This window comes from Euphorbia lathyris, chromosome 8, assembly GCF_963576675.1.
Source record: "Euphorbia lathyris chromosome 8, ddEupLath1.1, whole genome shotgun sequence".
Taxonomy (NCBI): Eukaryota; Viridiplantae; Streptophyta; class Magnoliopsida; order Malpighiales; family Euphorbiaceae; genus Euphorbia; species Euphorbia lathyris.
Genome location: NC_088917.1, coordinates 65,294,208 through 65,308,634, shown reverse-complemented (window position 1 = coordinate 65,308,634; position 14,427 = coordinate 65,294,208). Strand labels below are relative to the sequence as shown.

Sequence of the window (14,427 nt, the reverse complement as noted above, 5' to 3'; positions counted from 1 at the left end):
TAGTAAGCATGTTAATTGGTTCCTTGTGGTATGTTGAACCAAGGTCACTTGTTTTGATTTTCAAAAGTTTATTAGGCTGGTTGTGCTAGACTTAATAAATCATGCTTGAGGTGAAGTTGAGTTTTGTTTCCTCACTAGTAACCACAGAGTTGCATCTAACCCCTGATGGTGATTTTGGAATTGGGCAAGAACCACTCTCGACAATGACAAGGGATCATAAGTTTAATGAGCTGGAGGAGATTGGAGGGGCCAACATATTCATTTTGATTGATTTGTACAATATTTAAAAATTTACCTTACATTTTTTTCTCTTGTGACATATTGGGCATAGGTTAAAGGTGTTGCTGATCTCTTAAAAACAAGCCCAGAGAAGGGGATCCATGGAGATGATGCTGATTTACTGAAGCGCAAGAATGTATTTGGATGAAACACATATCCTCAGAAAAAAGGAAGGAGTTTCTGGGTATTTTTTCTTGCAAATTCATAGTTGCATTTTCTTTTAGTTCCTTTCTTACCACCTTTTATGAGACAGTGTTGAATAAATAATGTACAAGCTTCATTAAAGATAGCTTTATATTTTCTTCCATAGATGTTCCTTTGGGAAGCTTGGCAAGATTTGCCGTTGATCATATTGATGGTTGCTGCTGTGGCTTCTTTAGTTCTGGGTATAAAAGAGTGAGGTGAGTTTACACTTTGCATTGCAAACTAAATATCCATTTTATTACTTTCTCGTGCTGTCGTGAGAAGAATGTTTGAAAATGAGTTCGAGGTTCTATGACTGTTTGGTTATTTATTTTCTGTAACTAATTTTTGGAAAGGAAGTTGGAAGATTCTTATGCTTGAAGAATTTTGTTTTTTATTCTTTCTATTAATAACCAATTATTGCATTTCCATGACCTCCAATTATACCAAAAGAGTAGAGTTTCTAATGATTTTAGCCTTCACTTCCATTCCAATCATTTTGACCCTTATTTCTTGATATTTGTATATCTTGTATCTGTGGTAGTCTATTATGCATTTTACTGGTCAAAGATTAGTTCTTTTGGACTTAAAGCACAACAATTTGGGATCCTTGATCGATTTCTCAATATTTTATTGACAGCCATCATTTAAAATCCATTAAAAAGCTATTTTTACTCTGTTTAGGATCCTTGGTCAATTAGACAGGGATTTGAATTGGTTTTGGTAAAATTTGACTTTCTCATTCAGATTCCTAATTGAAAATGGAAGGTAAAAGCATTGACATCCATCATTTTAATGTTTAAACTTTACTTTTATGCATCTGAAGTTCTTATAATGATATTGTAAAATTTGTATTTGTCATGAGATGCTTCTGAGATATGATATATTTTTTCAGTCCTGTAGTGCATTTTGTACTGTGTGTGTTTAATGTTGCTTTAGTTGGTAAAACAATTATTTCACTATGATATTTTGTCAATTCTCAACTATACCTTTGGTGAAGTTTTGGAACTTTCTAATCACATAGGATAGTGAGACTCTCAAATTATCCAAAGTTACAACTGTAAGTATCATTTAGGAATTTAGAAGAACTTGTCCACTAAAAAGTAACAAAATAAGAGATAATAATAAAATTAGTTACAGGGTTGAGATTATAGATGTGAAACTGCAGACTTGAGAGATGGCAATTGATTCTTCATTTGGATCCCCTTAACTCGTTGATATGATTATCATGAACAATCTGATGCCTAAAGCTCTGCCCCTGCCCAATCGAGATATTATCTAGTTGTTGGTCATCGTTCCATGGATCTAAAAATCCATTTTTAGAGGAAATCAACTAGAGCTGTTTCCAGAGTCTCCATTTCTTTTGTGGTTTTCCCTTATTGAGACATATATGCATCTCTTCCTTTATTGTTGATTCCAATGGGGGCATGCAAATCTTTGTCCTTTAGGTACCTATAATATTGAAGTCTGAAATGTAGTTGTGCATTCTTTGACTTCACTATTAAGTTCTTGCATGCTTATTTTGATTCTGTTTACTATTAATAAATGGGCCTGGGGTATATATGCATATGAAATTGGGTTAATTTGGTTGGTTTTCTTGCAAGGCAGGATTATATATGAGTGTGCAATTGGGTCTAATATCCAGAAATTGAGAAGAGATACGACTCGATAATTGATGACTTGTCTATATATGCAGAAAGAGATAGCTGCAAGTGCAGTAACAGAATTTGTTCAAGCAGTGAAGAGACCTCGTGCACTTAACGAATCGAATAATAACGGCTTTCTGTAATGTGAAAATAAAAAACTGGAGTCAATGCGAAATTCATGTTGGTGCCAACCTCAAGGGCACGACACTCACTCCCCACATACTTTAAAGTTGGTGCCAGTGGCCAATTGGAGAACATGGTCAAAATTCAAGTAGAATTTTAAGTTAATAAAGTATTAGAAGTTAATAAAGCCAAGTAAGGTATGAAACGGGGAAGGAATTAAATTACAAAACTAGTTTTGGAAGCATGAAGTTGAGAAGTCACCGTAATAGCAAGGATTCAAGTCCTTATATGGAAGAAAAGAGCCAGCCGGTTATTCATTCACCGGCACCAAATGTAGACGAGCCAGATTGCGATGACAACATTGTTTATTTCATCAAGAAGGTAATTACAGATTATTGTGGAACGGAGGGAGTAATAGATATGAATGAATGTATATATACAATACTTGTTTACATGTCTATTCAAGAAAATTGGGATTCTAATTTAAAATTGTAATGCATGAAATTAGTACTGGGGAGCTGATCAATTTGACTCCTTGGCTGCCTGATTAGTTCATCAAGGACAAGGTCTTATCTACTTTGTAGCTTGCATAAGTTGCTCCCCATGTTCTTGCTCTTCAATATGCCTGCAAGATGCCTACTTTTTTCTTTTTTTTTATCAGATTGTGGTCGATTGTAAGTCTTTGTAGAACTTTGTGCCTCTGTTTTTAGGTTTTTCTGTTAAAGCTACAGATTTAGTTTTGTTGCTTTTTCATGTTTTTTAATTTCTCTCTCTTTCGTAGGGTATCAAGGAGGGATGGTATGATGGTGCCAGCATTGCTTTTGCAGTTATTCTGGTCATTGTCGTGACAGGTATGGTGATGGACGATGGTAGTGCAACATCATTGGTGTTCACCTAGTCTAGGGTGGAGATTACTCATCCTAAGGCTTAGATCTAATAAGCCTAGATGTAATGGTGACTGGCCAGGTGAACACCAAAATGCAACATTTGTTTAACATTTTGAATCATGATACTGTAGATTGTAGTGGTGTCTAAAGTATGCAGTACTTTCTCTTTCATATAAGCAAATCTTTTTCCTTAGACACTTGAATGTTTGATTCCTCGTATGTCATTGCTGATGTTATAAAGTTTGTATCTTCTGTCTTTACATGTCTCACTTTTTTTAACCGGTATTACTTCTATTCCTATCACCGTAGATGATCTAATGTTTGGTGTGCGCAGGGTGATCAGTTAGAGTGAAGAAAAGTCCTGTTGGGTGTTATATAGAATCAAACGATTAGATCAATGCTCTCATTTTTGGCTAAATCTAAAAGTTTTCTTTATGGCCTTCCTTGATGTGACAATATAAGTGAAAATATAAATACTTATAATGCTTTGTGGGATTAATATTCTTCTGTTCTTATTACATGATTCGAACTTCAATCGGCCTGAAGAAATGTTTGTTTATGCTTCTTCTGGTAAAGCGAATGTTCTGAATTTTCTTGCTTTTCTATTTTCAGCTGTGAGTGACTACAAACAATCTCTCCAGTTCCAAAACTTAAATAAGGAGAAGAGAAACATACATATGGAGGTGCACTTCTAGTGCCTCATTCTTGCCTTGGATTGTACTTTCTTGTTTATAGCATAGCATGTCTCAAGAAACTTTTGTGCAGGGTATCGGGGGTGGTAAAAGAGTTGATGTTTCAATATATGATATTGTTGTTGTAGACGTTATTCCTCTAAACATCGGTGACCAGGTAGGTACTTCTTATTTATGATACCTTTTTTACATTTTCTGCACGTGTTGATGGTCTAGGCTGTAAAGTGGTGTATGCTGGTATAGTTCCTTTTTTATCTTGTGTAGAGTACTATGTTATTCCCTTCCCATAACAAGGCACTTGTTTCTTGATTTTTAAATGCTACGTAATATAGTTAGTCTTCTCATTTCAAGAGAAGAGATGGAGAAGGTGCGAAGTAGGGGTAATGAGTAGGAGTGTTCAAAGCTTCTCATTTGTAGTTTATGCCCTTCCCATAATAAGGCACTTGTTTCTTGATTCTTAAATGCTACGTAATATGGTTAGTCTTTGTTGTGATCGTTGGTTTTATTTTCTATTATTTAGTGATTTTTATTACTTAAAGAGTCTTTATTATTTAGGAGTCTTTTATTAATTAGGCAGATTTACTTGTTTTTATTATTATTTAAAAGTCTTTTGTTATTTAGGAGTTTTATTATTTAGGAATGTCTTTAGTATTTATCGGTTAGAATCCTACTTTGGGTAGAATCCTAGTTGGGATAGGATACCTTATTGATCAGGAATCATTGTACCTCTATAAAAGGGGGATTTTCATCGAATAAACATATCGAGAATTTTAAATCAAAAATTGATACAGGGAGTTTTAGCGATCTCTCACAAATCGCTATCGAGTTTTCAAAATAGGTTCTACGAAGAACAGGAGCAACAAGGGAATTCGAAGGAATTTTCCGGTGAACAGACCTGTGACGAGATCCTATTCGCGGGCACATAACAGTCTTCTCATTTCAAGAGAAAAGATGGAGAAAGTGCGAAGTAGTTGTAAGGAGTAGGAGTGCGTCTCTTTTGTAGTTTATGTCATGGTGTTGTAGGAGGGATGCATTCAACTACCTTTATTACCTTATCCAACATAACTTTCAATTGACAGTGAGTCAGTGACGTATCATCATCATGCCCTTCCATGTCATTGCTGATGTTTTAAAGTTTTGACTTGCTAGCTCTCTCATGTTCTTGTATAAAGATATTATTAATCGGTTGCCAACTTTTACTGGTATTGGGGATTAAGGCGACAACAAAGAATAAAAACCTAAATCTAAGAAGCATCAAGATCTAATGCAATAGTGTGAGCCAATGGATTTGAGAAACTACTATTTAGTTGCTGGAGAAAGCTTCTGATTTGTTTCCTCACTAAATTTACTATATCATTTGTTGAGGTCCTGGAGGATATGTTCATCCATTTATTCTTTTTTTTTCTGTTGTCTAGTCTGTTTATTGTTCTACTAATTCCCGTGACCTAACCCATAAAATGGTCCTTTTTGTATTTGTATTTCCACAATATTTCTTTGTTGCTTTGATGCTTGGTGAAGTAATTGGTAAACTTGATTTTGGGAACTGGCTAGCATGCAAGCTCTATACAATTTGCTCCCAATGATATAATATCATGAAACTATTGATACAAGTTTTCATATTAGAAGGTAAAACTTGTCATGTTTGTTTTATGTCATCCTCTACATGTCAGAGATGATATTTTAAAGTTTTGATTTGTGAGTGTCCTGGTGTTCTTGTAAAAGATATGGTCTTATCAGTTGCCAAACTGGTCTAGAGATGGTAAAGGCGAGGAAAAAAAAATTTAGTCATTTGCTGAGCATATTCAGTGCTGGTTGGATTGCTAAACTTGATTTTTGGAACTGTGTTAGCCTAAAAGCCCTGGCAAAAGATTGACTTAGTGTACTAGTACTTTAAGAAGGCACAGATTTTCCCTATATATCATAGCATGAAACTGTAGATAAAAATTTCCATAATAGAGGGTATTGATTTTGGGTAGTTTTAATTTCCCATGCCCCATCATGTCTATCTGCTATTTGAACATGTATGTTTAACTATATGCAATACATTATTTTTCTTATATATGGGTGAATCTAAAGGTAGCATGCCACCGGGTAAGGACACATCTTGGTGGACAGAAGAAGTACGACAAGCAGTAAAGAGTAAGAGAGAATCCTATAAACTATTGGGGAAATGTAGGAGTGACGAGAACTACGAAAAATACAAAGAGGCTAAAAGGGAAGTAAAGAAGGTCATACGAGATGCTAGAGCAAAGGTGAATCGGGATCTGTATACAAGATTGGATACGAAAGAAGGGGAAAGAGACATATATAGAATTGCTCGGATGAGAGATAGGAAGACGCGAGATCTCGGAAAAGTTAAATGTGTGAAGGATGTGGACCAGAAAGTCCTAGTTGGAGATAAGGATATCAAGGAACGATGGAGGTCCTATTTTGATGACTTATTTAATGGAGATCGCCAACAAGATGTTGGAGATATAAGTATCCATCACGATATGATAAATCATGAATGCCTGCGGAGAATTCAAAAGGGTGAAGTCAAAATGGCATTAAGTAAGATGAAGTTGAAGAAAGCAGTAGGACCTGATGACATCCCTATTGAGATTTGGAGATGTTTGGGAGAAAGAGGAATCGAATGGTTGACGACTTTCTTCAACAAAATTTGGAGAAACAATAAGATGCCATCAGAATGGAGGAAAAGTACCTTAATCCCTTTGTATAAGAACAAAGGCGATGTCCAAGATTGTGCCAACTATCGGGGAATCAAATTAATGAGTCACACTATGAAACTTTGGGAGCGAGTGATTGAACAAAGGCTAAGGAGGACGGTGAAGATCTCGGAAAACCAGTTTGGCTTTATGCCGGGAAGATCAACTATGGAAGCCATCCATCTAATGAGACAATTAATGGAGCACTATCGAAATAAGAAGAAAGACTTGCATATGGTTTTCATTGACTTGGAGAAAGCATATGATAAGGTACCAAGGGAAGTACTTTGGTGGGCCTTGATAAGGAAAGGCATTTCGCGGAAATATATTGACATCATAAAGGACATGTATGAGGGAGTATGCACGAGTGTACGTACTAGTGTTGGGAAAACTGAAGAGTTTCCTATTACGATTGGAGTGCATCAAGGTTCCGCACTAAGCCCATTTCTTTTTGCCATCGTTATGGATGAACTAACAAGTTCACTTCAAGATGGTATACCATGGTGCATGCTGTTTGCAGATGATATTGTGTTGGTTGATGAGACGAAAGAAGGAGTGGAGATGAAGTTGGAACTATGGAGGCAAACTCTAGAATCTAGAGGCTTTAAGTTGAGTCGAAGTAAGACAGAATATTTGGAGTGTAAGTTTAGCGGCCGTAGGAGTAGGGAGGCAGGGACAATCACCCTAGATGGGAGAGTTGTTCAAGCCTCGGATTGCTTCCGGTATTTAGGATCTATTATCCAAACGGATGGAGAAGTAGATGGAGATGTTGCCCATAGGATTAAAGCTGGTTGGTCGAAGTGGAAGAGTGCTACGGGTTTCCTTTGTGATCCCGGCATGCCTAATAGATTGAAGGGAAAATTCTACCGGACGGCAATTAGACCAGCATTGTTATATGGTACGGAGTGTTGGGCAGTGAAACACTGCCACATCCATAATATGTCGATGGCGGAGATGCGTATGTTGAGATGGATGTGTGGTCACACGAGAAAGGACCGGGTGCGTAATGAAATAATTAGGACAAAAGTAGGGGTCACATCTATTGAGAATAAAATGAGAGAAAACCGACTAAGGTGGTTTGGCCATGTGAGACGTAGAGCGCTTGATGCGTCGGTTAGGAGAACCGAAGAGTGGCAAAGGGATGTAGTGGTGAGGGGTAGGGGAAGACCTAAGCAAACTTGGAGGAGGGTGATCGAGAGTGATATGAGTTTATTGGGAATTGAGGAAAATATGGTAGTGGATAGGACGGAGTGGAGGGAGCGAATCTGTGTCGCTGACACGACTTGATTTTCACGGTTTTATATGATGGTTCATGTCAGCCGACCCCGAATCATTTCGGGACTAAGGCTTTGTTGTTGTTGTTGTTGTTGTTGTTGTATGGGTGAATAATTCTGCTGTTTGTAGGTTGTACGATGGGGCAGATCTGTGTATGCAAACATTCAGAAATTTATCCAGTTTCAGCTTACAGTTAATGTTGCAGCTCTCATTATTAATGTTGTAGCCACAATTTCATCTGATGATGTTCGCTTAAATGCTGTCCGGGTCTGTAGCTTTTCTTCTCTCATGTTTCTAGTTTTTTCCTGCTTACAGCTTCTCTGGGTTAACCTTATTATGGATACTCTTGGAGCTTTGGCATTGGCTACAGAACCTCCGACAGATCACCTTATGCATAGGCCCCCAGTTGGTCGCAGGTGAGAAATACTATGATTGCTGGAAGCTGCTCGTAAAATGAAATTGATCTGTACTTGCTGATGGTGGTGCATTTAAACTTACATTAGTACATATATTTTTTTTCCAGGGAGCCACTTGTAACTAATATCATGTGGAAGAACCTGCTGTTACAGGTAAGAATTAGGATAGCAAGCCTGTAGTAGTCATTTGGATATATATGTTCACTTCAAATAGTTTTTCTTATAATTTCAGGCGGTATATCAAGTGAGTGTGTTGCTGGTCCTTAATTTCCATGGAAAACGTTTATTAGGGCCGAAGGATGATAACCATGACGAAGCAAACAAAGTGAAGGATACCTTGATATTCAATGTGTTTGTGCTTTGTCAAGTGAGCCTCTTACTCTGAAGGCATCACTAGAGTGAAAGAAGCAGTTTAAGCTTTATTTTCTGGTGTATATTGTTTTGGAGTTCTTTGCTTCATTATATGTACAGGTCGCCGGCTAATTAATAGATAAAATATGATTGGAGAGCTTGCATAGTATGCTGAAAGAGTTGTTGATTGGTTATCCTGCAGATCTTCAATGAATTTAATGTTCGGAAGCCAGATGAAATGAATATATTTGAGGGAGTTACAAAAAAACCATCTTTTCATGGCTATAATTGAAGTAACACTACTAGTTCTTCAGGTGAGGCTTCTTTATATTCTCCAGTTTTTCTTTTTAGACCGTCTTTTAATGTGATTTTAATTTATTTGTTTCTCCGGGTCTCTTCTGCAGGTCCTTATTATTGAATTTATAGGAAAGTTCTTTGACAGTAATGTTTTAAGATAGTTGTAGGATTCATTATCCCGGAAAGTAGTGTTTCTTTTTGTTGCTTCCACCCAGATCTAACCCTGCCCTAACGACAAGGGCTTAAAATAGAAAGGTATACCCTTCTTTTGTGCAGGTGGATTGTGTTCGTACGTAGTATATATTAAATCCTAAGTTAAAATGTTTGTTTATATAATTTTCTTTTCAATTGTTTGACATTGATTCTTTGTAACGGGGTGGTTTAGCTGTTGTGAAGTATGGTTGAATTTGATTTTTAGCTCAATTTTTGCGGTGGAACTATACCAGTCTTGATCACATGCACCTTAACGAGTACGTAGAATTTGCTCATTCACCGTTAGATCTAGGCTTATTAGAATCCTAAGGTGGAAATTCAAAGCATCCTAAGGCTTAAATTTAACGTAATTGCTCAAAAGTATTGTTGTTTGATTTTTTTTTTTTTTTACTAGACCTTTTCAAAATCATTATTAGACATGAAGTAATTAAATTAGTGATGGCAAAGGCAACATTTGTATTTAGTTTTTTTTGTTATATTTTAGAGTCATATTAAGGTGTAACAAACTTGTCAAAATATTATAAATTTTCCTTACTGATGTGGCTAAATAAGGAAGCAGTATCTGATGTGTAATTTTCTCATGCAAAACATCTTCTCTGACTAATTTTTGTTCCAACGAATCTTATCTCCATCTACTCGAATTTCCTTGACTACTTGAATTTCCATTTCCCAATGAATTTGAATTATAACCAGCAATCAGAGCATTTGTGTTGTCGTCTTACTACCCCCGCGTCACTCCTAAGGTAAGGTTTTGTTAAGTTTGGCCCTTTGGTTTACTCATTCTTATTTCTCCATTTGATCGTGTAGCTCTCATTAGTTTTTCGCATTACCCCTTTTCGGTTTGTAGCTGCAATTAATTTTCTTAATTAAAAATTTGTTTTAGAAGTTGAAAATAGGTTATTTATGCTTTAACTCGTGTGTATATGGAGTTCCAAATTTTTATATGTTAATAGATGTTTGAGTTAGAGTTTTATTAATTATTTCTTATCTACATCGTTAAAGGAGTTTATAGTCGTGTGCGTGGCGAAAATCATATTTTCTCTGGTTTTGATACATTTGTGGCGCCATTGTTCGTCATGGTTTTCCTCTTTTGAATTGATAAGTTTTCAATTCACTGGAAGGTTCAACCAAACGAAATCATTTATTTCATTAGTTTTCCAGTTCAAAACAAGGTAACAATTCTGATATGCAAATTATGCTTATTTGCAGCTTCCTTTCATCGTGTTTTCCATTTCATTAATCCTTCTGAAGTATATATGTTGTTTCTACGAAATCTATTTAAAATTAAAGTTACTTTAATTGAAAAATTTCTGGTGATGCATATATGCAGGCCTAGTGATGTTATTATTGTTTCAAGCTTTAAGCATGGGAGAGAATTGTTGTTGGTTCCTTATGTTGTTACGGCTGGTCGTTTGTGAACCCTAAACCACAAAGAAACTGATACCGATACGCATGACAAATACTTGTTAAGACTCCAAAAGCAGAAGTCATAACCAATGACCTAATACGGAGAGGTTTCTAATGCTTCGGGCCTATTGTTATGTATTCGTTCATGCAAGTGGTTGGGATTGTTAATGATCATCTTATAACATGCTTCAGATATTATGACTGTAATTCAGATGTCAAACATAAACGAAAACCCATGATTGAAGACACAAAAACAAAGATAGTAACATTTGAGAAACCGAAGTAACACGAGGAGAGTAACAAATTGTTTTCAATAATGACTCAATATTTTTCTTCTTTTGTATTGTATGTGTCGGTAGCATTAAATTAGTTGTAGCATAGTCAATTCATGTATTTGTGTATCTTTGATGTAAACTAGATATTATTGTAATGAAATTTTATTGTTTATTAATACCATTGATAGTAAACTGAACCATAGAAAACATCAGATATTAGTGACTTTGATAAGTCTCTTTTCCAAATTTTCTAATTGAGGTAAAAATCCCCGTGTAAATTGGATTCATATGTCTCTTTTCGTTCTTGTATTGCTGGAAATTTTTCAGTTAGGGAAGGGGAAGCTATTGGTATTCGAGAGGTTCTTAGATTGATCAAGCTCAAGGGTTTTGGTGGTGTGGTTGGTGGTGTGGATATGGGGTCAGATGTGATGTCAGTGGTGGAGCATATTCATCAAGCATATTTTCGTTCTTTTTATGGTTCAATTATAGACGAATATAAAAGTCTTATTTCTACTATCAATTACATTTCTATCAGATTTATAGGTCGATCTGCGAATGAGGTGATTCATGCTTTAGCTAGGTCTTCTTATTCCTTATCAGAATTTATGAAAAATTGGAATATAGGATTTTAATTATGAAATTGATAATAAATAATAAATAAATAGATAAATGATTTAATGCTTGATAACTGTAATTTGATAAAGCTATAAATAATTAAATCAGAATCAGTTATTTCAAATTTAAAATGATATTTCAATGATATTTCAAATTTAAAATATAGTTAAATGTAAAATGAATTCTAAAGATAATTTTGTATGTAATTTCCTCAAAAAAATAACGTATATTTGAAAAAATAGAATAAAAATCTCAAAACTGATATTATGTGAATTCCATCGCTCAATTATTACTAGTGGGCTTTAGTAAGGGCGACGCAATTGTTTTAGAGGCTTTAAGCCTAATTTGAATATTCTTTTGATAAATTTAAATTAATAAAAATAAATTTTATTCAATTCTAAGAAGAACCAAATGATGATCAAATTCGTTGAACCTTTTGTAGAAAACGAAATAGTTAGCCGTTATATTATTGTTAAGGTAAAGTATAATTTTTTTTGTGGTTTCACCATTTTACAAACACAGTTTCATGGTTTTTAAACTTGTAAATGTGATTTTGTAGTTTTTACGATTTTCTGATTCATGCATTTCGTTAAAAGATATTGTCGTAACTTACTCCAAATAAGAGTAATTTAAAGCAATTAAGAAGTCTGATTGTGCAAATTGCCCCATTTATTAAGTCTGACTTTCTAAATTAACTAAACCACAAATATATTTTTTATAGAAAAATTAACTCATAATTATTTTAACCAGAAACTGCACAAACCATAGACTCCTATTTGCAAGTTTTAAAGCTACGAAATTGTGTTTGCAAATCGGGCAAACTACATATTTTTTTGTACTTTACCCTTATTGTTAAGAGAGAAGTTGTGAAATAAATTTTAGAGCCCACTCTGCTATTTGAGAGGCAGTGATCGAAAGAAAAGCAATATCTATTATTATTGTCGAATTTCAATTTCATTTTAGCAGACTACAATCTTATTTTCTATATATGATTAATATTAAATTCAGATACAAAATGCTAATTATTTTTTTTTATAATTTTTTAGCAATTGAGATTTCAATAATTATTTCATTATAATTGAATTTAAAGTTGCTTATAACCATATTTCTCACCAAACCACTATTTTTAATTCTTCAAATCATATTTTTGGAGCTTTTTTCTTCATTCTTTCATTTATCTTATTTCGAGTACGAATGCTTGTTTCATTTTGCATACATATTCCTATGTAAAAAATCATAATTATTTACATATGCTATTAAAATAATGAAGAAAAAATATATATAATAGTATATATATACTATTAAGGTTATATAAATGTGCTAGAAATAGTTAAATATTTCTACAGGGGCATTGAATATTGAAAATTATAGAAATCTCCGAAACTATTTTCTTAAGAAAAAGTCTCGAGTGAATGTATATAAGTAATAAATTCTTTATTCGATTTTTCTTTTGTATTATGCTAATGCATGATAATATAATTCTTATTTCTATTTTTACATTAGGTTTGTAGGCATTAATCAAACTAACATTTTTAGCTTTTACCTGGTTTGATTCCGTCTTGATTTAAATTCAATTGAAGTTTTTAGGGAAACTATAGCCATAATACATGTTGATTTAAGTCAATATAGGATGAAAGTACTCTTTTCTTTCCCACATCAAATTTTATTTATTTTTAACACATATTTAGTAAATTAAGTAATCGTTATCTTAACTTTTGACCACGATTGCGACCACCCATTTCATTGTCGATGTATGATAGAAAAATAAGTAAAAACGGTACTTTTGGCCATGGTTGCGACCACCCTTATCACGATCGAGGTATGAAAGGAACGTTAAAATATATTAAAAGCAAAATGGCATGTCTAAGTTTAAAGTCACGTTTGTATCCACCCATGGTATGGTCAGGACCACTTAAATTGACACAAAATAAATATATTCATAAAGTCACGGTCGAGACCACCCTTATCACGGACGTGACTAGAAAATAAATTAACAAAAATTTATATATATACATTAGATAGTATAAATTGGGAAAAGAAGAATTTTAATACCTAGAAATGCCTTGAGACTGAAGATAAAAAAAAAACATGCGTGCTTTCACCCCTCCCGAATGTTTCATTATAAAAATTGCGATACAAGTCGGATGATAAATCACCTTAATCCTAACTAGTTTGATGTTTTGCATAAATTTGCCTTATGAAATTCATCTTTCGGTTTAACTAATTTAAAAATGTTTATGTGAAATATATTCTAGTTTTAAGATCGTTTGAAGGATAAATTTGATGATAATTTTGCTTGGGACTAGCAAAAACTTAAATGTAGGAGATTTGATAAGCCCAAAATATACCTAAATTAGCATGCATAAATGTGTTAAATTTCATGAAAAATATATATTAATTATTTATTTTGGAAAGATTTCACGTTGGTATTTGTTGTTTGTGTGCAAGGTATTAATATTTTGGAAAAATCCAACTAGGAGCAAAAATGGAGTAGAAATGAGTGAGAAATCAAGCTTTAGTGAAAATCACGAACGAGAATCAAAAATCATGTGAGAGAATTGAAACACACAATCAAAGGAAGAAAAGAAAAGTCCCTGTCAATGTCGAGATTCTTAAATCTTGACCGCGACACGCGCTTGGAGCAGCCATGATGCGTGCCTCCTTCCTTCCTTCCATCTTTCCCTTGTCACGTACGAGATTCTTGAATCTCTATAGGGATAGCAAGCTGTTTAAGCACATTTTCCATGTTGATTTCTCGACGCATGCTTACATCCGGATAGAGGCAACCCTTCACCAACGGACACGTCTCTTCAGCTTACCTCTTGGAAGATTATAAATAACGGAAGAATTCATAGTTTCAAAGAGTTACACAAATTAATCAAGTGCGATTAAAGTACAAATAGTTAGAGATACAAGATACATATTTTATTGTTTACATCAGAGTTTACTCAAGTCGAGTTTATGTTTCGTAGATCGACCGAGAGGTGCTATTTCAAAGATTCAGCGAGAAGAACCATTATTGGGGGCGACCCATGGTCTGACAAACCTACGAAGCTGAGTTAA

The 14,427-nt window shown here is 34.4% G+C and overlaps 1 protein-coding gene across 6 annotated transcripts; it reads left to right on the top strand.

Moving 5' to 3' along the window:
- Positions 1-333: 333 nt before the first annotated feature.
- LOC136202294 (calcium-transporting ATPase 10, plasma membrane-type-like) lies at positions 334-11,336 on the top strand. 6 transcript variants are annotated; one of them, XM_065992812.1, is made up of 11 exons: positions 334-463; positions 590-680; positions 2,159-2,612; positions 3,013-3,082; positions 3,731-3,801; positions 3,884-3,967; positions 7,920-8,206; positions 8,314-8,359; positions 8,439-8,573; positions 8,760-8,871; positions 10,398-11,336. In XM_065992812.1, exons 3-10 carry the CDS (start codon positions 2,475-2,477, stop codon positions 8,847-8,849), a joined length of 921 nt encoding a protein of 306 aa, XP_065848884.1. In that variant the 5' UTR covers positions 334-463; positions 590-680; positions 2,159-2,474; the 3' UTR covers positions 8,850-8,871; positions 10,398-11,336. The 6 variants fall into 6 exon arrangements, with proteins under 6 accessions (XP_065848884.1, XP_065848885.1, XP_065848886.1 ...); XM_065992813.1 differs by having other exon boundaries at positions 7,920-8,057; positions 8,106-8,206; positions 8,760-11,335; XM_065992814.1 differs by having other exon boundaries at positions 7,920-7,982; positions 8,106-8,206; positions 8,760-11,334.
- Positions 11,337-14,427: the final 3,091 nt, after the last annotated feature.

Excerpts from the sequence above, each read along its gene's own strand:
- LOC136202294 (XM_065992812.1), top strand. The coding sequence starts at position 2,475 with ATGAAGTTGAGAAGTCACCGTAATAGCAAGGATTCAAGTCCTTATATG. Across the intron at positions 8,207-8,313 it reads AGGCCCCCAGTTGGTCGCAG|GGAGCCACTTGTAACTAATA; the intron begins GTGAGAAATACT and ends TTTTTTTTCCAG. Across the intron at positions 8,574-8,759 it reads ATGTGTTTGTGCTTTGTCAA|ATCTTCAATGAATTTAATGT; the intron begins GTGAGCCTCTTA and ends GTTATCCTGCAG.